The sequence below is a fragment of the Hesperophylax consimilis genome, chromosome 17 (assembly GCF_061612785.1).
Source record: "Hesperophylax consimilis isolate HC1 chromosome 17, BYU_Hcon_1.0, whole genome shotgun sequence".
NCBI classification, from domain to species: domain Eukaryota; kingdom Metazoa; phylum Arthropoda; class Insecta; order Trichoptera; family Limnephilidae; genus Hesperophylax; species Hesperophylax consimilis.
In genome coordinates this window covers 24,880,716-24,889,509 of record NC_142852.1, presented here as the reverse complement: position 1 = coordinate 24,889,509, position 8,794 = coordinate 24,880,716, and the positions used below count along the sequence as shown (strand labels likewise).

Here is an 8,794-nt window from a genome sequence, read left to right as displayed (position 1 = left end):
TATTTTACTTTAATTCAAAATTTTTAATTTTAATTAAAAACAAGTTTTTTTGTACATTGACGGTTAATATATTTTGTTGTATTGTCTTTCAGGTTGCTTTAATATAGAGTCTGTTACCGTCAAGGCGGAGCTTGGACCCCGAGAAGAAGATGAAGGGGGATTTCCATATACGGAAATTGACATATACCTGCCGGATGTTAAAAAGGAGTGCTTAGAACGCTTTGATAGAATTGTCAAGACAACAGGTAAAATGTTTTTTCATTCTTAGTAGTCCAGTAATCTAGACAAAAAACCTGAATGCTGTTGTTTTCTGTAAAAAGTACCTCCAAAGGAAGTTCTAAGCCATTATGTCTCCGAAACTAAAACATGTGAAAATATTAATTCCAATGTGAAACTCCTTATAAAACTACCTACAAATAAATGTCAGAGTATGGTTTAAAAAAATTACTTGATTTTAAATAATTTTTTGAAGTTTCAATTTTTTCATTTATTTTATTGTCAACGAAAAAATGCTCCAAACGTAATATTAGCTATTATTACTATAACATTTCTAAGGCAGTTAGAAAATAAATTGAGTTTTCTGGAAGGCTGCATTTGTGACAAAATATGCTTTTTATGTTAAGCTCATGAATATCGCTTAAAAGTGAAATCAAAATGGTCGAGTGTGTTTGATTTGGTTGCTGCAGAAGTAATTTCGTAGTAAATACTAACAATTTACAATTCAGAAATAAAGGGAAATAAAAATAAACATTTGTCGCAATGATTTCCCGTATTCACATAAATTCCTGAAAAAAAACAATTATCCTGCAGTTGCTGAAAATACTGATGAGATATTTGAAGATGAATGTGATGCCCGGTGAATGAATATTTTCTGTAGCTAAAAACTATGATCTATGAAAAGTCTTTGTTAGAATAATAACTTTTAAATCTTTCAAACACTATTTATAAATAAAATTGTTTTAAAAAGTTAATCTTTTTAGAACGAACTTTCTTTTTAACTTTTTTGAAAGGGGTTTCACTTCAAAAGTATAAATATGTGCAAGGCACAAATTAGTCACTTGTTCCTGTGGGAACCTATTTTTTTTACTTTTGCATGAGTTCTTTTCTGACACGAAAGTAATAAGTCACATGAAGCTTACTATTAATCGTTTTTTTTCAAAATTATTGTCAGATCTGAAGACACAATCAACTGAAACCACGGAGTGCCACATGATGACTCACAGTGGCAAAAAACTTTTTTCATGTTCTGAGTGCAATTATACGTCTAATCTTAAAAACCTTCTGACGAGGCACATGTTGACCCACACCGGTGAAAAACCTTTTTCATGTTCTGTATGCAACTATTCATTCGCTCGAAAGAATTATTTGACGAGCCACATGCTGACTCACAGTGGAGAAAAATGTTTTAAGTGTTCCGAGTGCAACTATTCATCTTTCTATAAGAAACATTTGACGAGCCACGTGCTCACTCATACTGGAGAAAAACCTATTTCATGTTTGAAGTGCAACTATTCATGTTCTCAAAAAGACTCTCTAAAGATACACATGCTGACTCACACTGGAGAAAAACCATTTTCATGTTTGGAGTGCAACTATTCATGTTCTCAAAAGTATAATTTGATTAGCCACATGCTGACTCACACTGAAGAAAAACCTTTTTCATGTTCAGTGTGCAACTATTCATTCGCTCTAAAGAATTATTTGACGAGCCACATGCTGACTCACACTGGAGAAAAACCTTTTTCATGTTCTGTGTGCAACTATTCATGTTCTCGAAAGGATAATTTGACTAGCCACATGCTGACTCACACTGGAGAAAAACCTTTTTCATGTTTGAAGTGCAACTATTCATGTTCTCAAAAAAGCTATTTAAAGAAACACATGCAGACTCACACTGAAGAAAAACCCTTTTCATGTTCTGTGTGCAACTATTCGTGCTCTCGAAAGGGAACTTTGACGAGCCATATGCTGACTCACACTGGAGAAAAACCTTTTTCATGTTTAGAGTGCAACTATTCATGTTATCAAAAACGTTATCTAAATATACACATGCTGACTCACACTGGAGAAAAACCTTTTTCATGTTTGGAGTGCAACTATTCATGTAATCAAAAACCCTATCTAAAGTTACACATGCTGACTCACACTGAAGAAAAATGTTTTAAATGTTCCAAGTGCAACTATTCATCTTTCAATAAGAAATATTTGAAGAGACACATGCTGACTCACACTGGAAAAAAATGTTTCAAATGTTCCGAGTGCAACTATTCATCTTTCTATAAGAAACTTTTGACGAACCACGTGCTGACTCACACTGGAGAAAAACCTTTTTCATGTTTGGAGTGCAATTATTCATATCGTCTTAAAAGCTCTCTAAAGATACACATGCTGACTCATACTGGAGAAAAACCCTTTTCATGTTCTGTGTGCAACTATTCGTGCTCTCGAAAGGGAACTTTGACGAGCCACATGCTGACTCACACTGGAGAAAAACCTTTTTCATGTTCTGTGTGCAACTATTCGTGCTCTCGAAAGGGAACTTTGACGAGCCACATGCTGACTCACACTGGAGAAAAACCTTTTTCATGTTCTGTATGCAACTATTCGTGCTCTCGAAAGGGAACTTTGTCGAGCCACATGCTGACTCACACTGGAGAAAAACCTTTTTCATGTTTAGAGTGCAACTATTCATTTTCTCACAAAGGCTCTCTAACGAAACACATACTGACTCACACCGGAGAAAAACCTTTTTCATGTTTGGAGTGCAACTATTCATGTTCTCAAAAAGGCTCTCTAAAGATACACATGCTGATTCACACTGGAGAAAAACCTTTTTCATGTTCTTTGTGCAATAACTCATTTTCGCAAAAGGGACATTTGATAAGCCACATTCTGACTCACACTTTTAAAAAAGCTTTTTCATGTTCTTTGTGCAATAGCTCATTTATTCAAAAGGGAAAATTGACGAGGCATATGCTGACTCATAGTGGCGGAAACACTTTTTCGTGTTCCAAATAATTTTTTTAAGTGCAACTATACATGTATCGTAATCGAAATATTTGACGTGCCGCGTGCTGACTCACAGTAGAGAAAAGAGTTTTAATTTATCAAAGTGCAACTCTTCATTTATTCGAATGAAAGAATCACGTGCGTTTTCACTGTCCAGAAAGACTTTTTCATGTTTCAAGTCATATCTGAAGTGGCACATGCTGACTCATTCTGTAGAAAAAACTTTATATGTTCCGAGTGCAACTATTTACGTTCTCGAAAGTGTTATTGGCCTGATCTGTTTTGTGCCGAACAGAACTATTCATCTCCTCAAAAGGGAAGTATTACGGTATAAAAACTTTATAAATTTCCTATATTTAGTTTTTTCATGATCTTTGTTCATTTTATGTAAATATATATTTATCGATAGTAAACAATTCATTTTTTTTATTTTCTTATTATTCTCACAAAGATCATTCCAATACTACAGTACCATTTCAAAAATAATAAACCGAACAAGATCACGTGGCAACTTAGAAATCACTGAAGAAAAATGTTTTAAATGTTCTGAGTGCAACTATTCATCTTTTTAATATTTGACGAGCCACATGCTGACTCACACTGGAGAAAAACCTTTTTCATGTTTGAAGTGCAACTATTCATGTTCTCAAAAAAGCTATCTAAAGAAACACATGCAGACTCACACTGAAGAAAAACCCTTTTCATGTTCTGTGTGCAACTATTCGTGCTCTCGAAAGGGAACTTTGACGAGCCACGTGCTGACTCACACTGGAGAAAAACCTTTTTCATGTTTGGAGTGCAATTATTCATATTGTCTAAAAAGCTCAAATTCAATCTCATCATATGTGCAGTATACATACCTCCTGCCTCACAACCTACGGTCTATGATACGTTCTCCAAAAACCTGGAATCTGTATATTCATCACAACCAAATAATACTTTTTGTGTACTAGGAGATATGAATCTACCAACTCTGACTTGGTCATTTTCCGAAAACAGCAGTCAAGGTCTCGCCTCCTCAAATACGGCTGCATCGAAAACGTTGCTTCAAGCAATGTCATTGATGGACTTATTCCAATATAACTGTATACCTAACCATAATGAAAAATACTTAGACCTCGTATTCTACAGTCGTGAAACAAATGTTACACGTAGCATCAACCCTCTCATCTCAGAGGATAGACACCACCCAGCCCTTGAATTTGATTTATCCTTCGTAATTCAACCAAAAATCAAAAACAAAATACAGCGTAGGCGCAATTTCAGGAAAGCTAATTATGCTCAGATTAATGAGGACATTAATTGTATTGATTGGTTATCTGAAATCGCAAATTTATCAGCCGAAAAAGCAGTAGATCGATTCTATTTAAAAATAAACAATGTAATTGATAAGCTTATTCCAGTATTGGCACGACGAAATGACAAATTCCCCATATGGTTTACTCCAGAACTTATTAGGTTATCAAGGAAAAAAGATAAAGTCTGGCTCAAATGGAAGACATATAAAGGTCTTTCTGATTATCGTGAATTTTCCTTCTTACGTGCTACATACAAAAAACTGACTTATGAAACCCGAAGGTTATTTTTTGACAACATCGAAAGTTCATTTCAAAATAACATCAAAAGCTTTTGGTCATACATATCCTCATTAAAATCGTCTGATGGATATCCTGCTGCAATGTCCTTCGAAGGGCGCAAATCTAACGATGCCCAGGAAATTTGTGATATGTTCTCTGAATTCTTTAAGTCAACATTTGAACCTTCCTCTATCGATGACCCAATTATTAACATTGACCAACTTGAGGAAGTTCAGGACTCTGGACTTGCGCACATTCACACAATTAAACTAACGGAAAAAGAAGTGCACTCGAGTTTAAAATCGATGGACATAAACAAGGGTGCGGGTCACGATGGAATACCGGCGTTTTTCCTTAGATCTGCTGCGTCGTCACTGTGTGTGCCGCTTACCATAATATTTAATAAATGCCTGAGTGATGGAGTTTTCCCTGATAGGTGGAAGTTGGCCTATATTATACCGGTCCACAAGGGTGACTCGCGTCAAAGAGTGGAAAACTATAGACCAATATCCATTCTCTCGGCGATCCCTAAACTATTGGAAAGACTTGTCCATAACAATATATATCCCCAGCTTGCTGCCAAAATTACTGAACAACAACACGGGTTTGTAAAAGGCAAATCTACCATGAGTAATTTACTTATTTACTCAAATTTCTTATTTACTAGTATGGATCGAGGCCACCAGGTAGATGCAATATATTGCGATTTCAAAAAAGCTTTTGACAAGGTTGACCACCTTATTCTTATCAAAAAAATTATGTACAACGGAATTAGAGGAAATTTATTACGTTGGTTTATCTCATATTTAACAAAAAGACAACAAGCCGTATCATTACGAGGACACACTTCTACATGGGAACCAGTTACTTCTGGCGTGCCTCAGGGGTCAATCCTGGGTCCGCTGTTGTTTATTCTTTTTATTAACACTGTTACTAAATGTTTCGTGCATTGTTTATATCTTTTGTACGCTGATGACATAAAAATATTTGCCATTGTTCGGAATCTAAACGATTGTCTGCTCATACAAAGCGACTTAGTAAGGTTCGAAACGTTTTGCAATGAAAACAAAATTTACCTAAGCTACAATAAATGTAAACAAATAAGTTTTACTAAAAACCACAACGCTATCAAACACAATTATTGTATTGGTAATTATCTACTCGAGCGCGTTTACTGTATAAGAGATCTAGGCGTTCTTTTTGATTCCAAACTCCACTTCGATGCGCACATTGATAATATTGTGAATAAAGCTTACAGCATGCTAGGATTTGTCATCAGAAACAGCCGTGAATTTCGAAAACCTGAAACATATCTTCTTCTTTACCACACTCTGGTCCGTTCTCAACTTGAATACTGCACCTCCATATGGAATCCACTTTACGATATCTATAAAGAAAATATTGAAAGTATTCAAAAGAAATTTCTGCGTTGCCTCAATTACAGAATGAGCGCACCCAAACGCGGGTACATAAATATGCTCTCGAGTTATAAAGTCTCCACTCTATCTAACCGGCGAACATACCTTGATCTCATGACTCTGTATAAAATCTGTAACAACGTTATTGACTGTCCCGACTTACTGAAATTAATAAACTTCAAAGTACCACCCAGAGTAACAAGGCTTAACGACTTATTCCACATTAGCAGGACGCGTACAAATGCTGGTGTCAGGGATCCAATCAGAAGAATGTGCGAATCACTTAATCAGAACCAAAACCTCAAGGACTCTGACTTATTCTTTGATACACGCACTACTTTTAGTAGAAAAATGAAGACTGTTTTCCTACAAAGTTCATAGTAAAAAACTTAGACATACATACTTGTTTAAATATGTATATATTTTTTAATTTCTGTTTAACATTGTTTATCTATTTATATATATATATATATTATTTTTTTTTTGTTTTACTCTCTAAATTTTTTCAAAATAATTTGTAAATTCTTATAAGGATATTGCGCATTTCTTTCATATCTCTATTTGTAAAATAATATTCTTATGTATATATTCCCCTATTTATAAGTTAAAATATTTGTAAATGTTTTTAACTGCTGTTTAAGTTAATTCGTGAGAAATAGTTTGGATGCAGGTGAATTCTCTAGTTGATATTTTGTATATTCTTGTCAATTGATATCTGTATCTGTTTTTTCTCCTAAATAAAAAAAAAAAAAAAAAAAAAAAAAGATACACATGCTGACTCATACTGGAGAAAAACCCCTTTCATGTTCTGTGTGCAACTATTCGTGCTCTCGAAAGGGAACTTTGACGAGCCACATGCTGACTCACACTGGAGAAAAACCTTTTTCATGTTTAGAGTGCAACTATTCATTTTCTCACAAAGGCTCTCTAACGAAACACATACTGACTCACACCGGAGAAAAACCTTTTTCATGTTTGGAGTGCAACTATTCATGTTCTCAAAAAGGCTCTCTAAAGATACACATGCTGATTCACACTGGAGAAAAACCTTTTTCATGTTCTTTGTGCAATAACTCATTTTCGCAAAAGGGACATTTGATAAGCCACATTCTGACTCACACTTTTAAAAAAGCTTTTTCATGTTCTTTGTGCAATAGCTCATTTATTCAAAAGGGAAAATTGACGAGGCATATGCTGACTCATAGTGGCGGAAACACTTTTTCGTGTTCCAAATAATTTTTTTAAGTGCAACTATACATGTATCGTAATCGAAATATTTGACGTGCCGCGTGCTGACTCACAGTAGAGAAAAGAGTTTTAATTTATCAAAGTTCAACTCTTCATTTATTCGAATGAAAGAATCACGTGCGTTTTCACTGTCCAGAAAGACGTTTTTCATGTTTCAAGTAATATCTGAAGTGGCACATGCTGACTCATTCTGGAGAAAAAACTTTATATGTTCCGAGTGCAACTATTTACGTTCTCGAAAGTGTTATTGGCCTGATCTGTTTTGTGCCGAACAGAACTATTCATCTCTTTAAAAGGGAAGTATTACGGTATAAAAACTTTATAAATTTCCTATGTTTAGTTTTTTCATGATCTTTGTTCATTTTATCTAAATATATATTATATCCGACATTTGCTGACTCACCGTTGATAGTAAACAATTCATTTTTTTTTCTTATTATTCTCACAAAGATAATTCCAATACTACAGTCACATTTCCAAAAATAAGAAACCGATCAAGATCACGTGGCAACTTCGAAATCCCATAATTTAAAATAAATGCTTTTCAACACCATTACACTTATCAAGGTTTAATTTCTTTTAGTGCACTCCCACATAAAATCAAAATTATAAAGTCTTTAAATCACAAATAAAACAACTACTTGATCGACTCAATGATAATTGTAAGATTTAATTTCTTATAACGATTTTTTACGATTTTTTTTATTAAATTTTCATATTACTTAGTTAAAATAAATTATTTCAATTCATCATTAATTAACAAAAAACTACCAATATATAAATATATATTTCTTTTTTTAACATATCCTCTTGAAATATCATATCAGAATTCTTACTAACCAAAAGCTTATTGTCGCAATTTATTATGTACCTACTCTTGCAATAGGAATATGCATTGAAAGCATTAAAAAAATCTCCCAAAATCGAATTGTAATCGATTGTGTTAATAAAGAAGACGCTTAAAAACTACAAACTTTAATTACTAAAGATCTACATGATATTGACTGCAAAGAATTAACAAAGAAAAAACCAACAATGATATTCAAGGGAATTTTCAACGACTTTATCAAAGAAGATTTTACTGACGATATCTTGAACAAAAATGAGGATATCAAAATTGTAACGCAAGAAACAGAAAAAAATTCTATTTTTAACATAAAAGCAATAATTAAAAACAAATACAATGACACCGCTAACTACATAGTAGAAGTAGACAGCACAACCAGGAAGATTCTATTAAATAAAGAGAAAATAAACATTGGCTACCAGCGAGTTATGGTTGGCGACGCCTGCCCAGTAATACAATGCTACTTCTGTCAACGCTACGGACATACATCAAGAAACTGCAACCAGAAAGAGAAAAACAATTCGCCTTCCTGCTCGCACTGTGGAGCTGCTCACTTGTTCAAAGAATGTGCCTCAACAAATCAACCGAGGTGTGTAAACTGCACTTTTCAAAATGACAGATTTCAACTGTCATTTCCTACCAATCATAATGCGAATGATAAAACCAACTGTTTATATTATAAAAAAATGCTGGCA

The 8,794-nt window shown here is 34.0% G+C and overlaps 1 protein-coding gene across 1 annotated transcript; it reads left to right on the top strand.

Moving 5' to 3' along the window:
- Positions 1 to 1,821: 1,821 nt before the first annotated feature.
- Positions 1,822 to 7,240, top strand: LOC149416325 (uncharacterized). The gene is made up of 2 exons (XM_089641949.1): positions 1,822 to 2,913; positions 7,007 to 7,240. The coding sequence occupies exons 1-2, from the start codon at positions 1,882 to 1,884 to the stop codon at positions 7,238 to 7,240; spliced, it is 1,266 nt and encodes a 421-aa protein (XP_089498075.1). The 5' UTR covers positions 1,822 to 1,881.
- Positions 7,241 to 8,794: the final 1,554 nt, after the last annotated feature.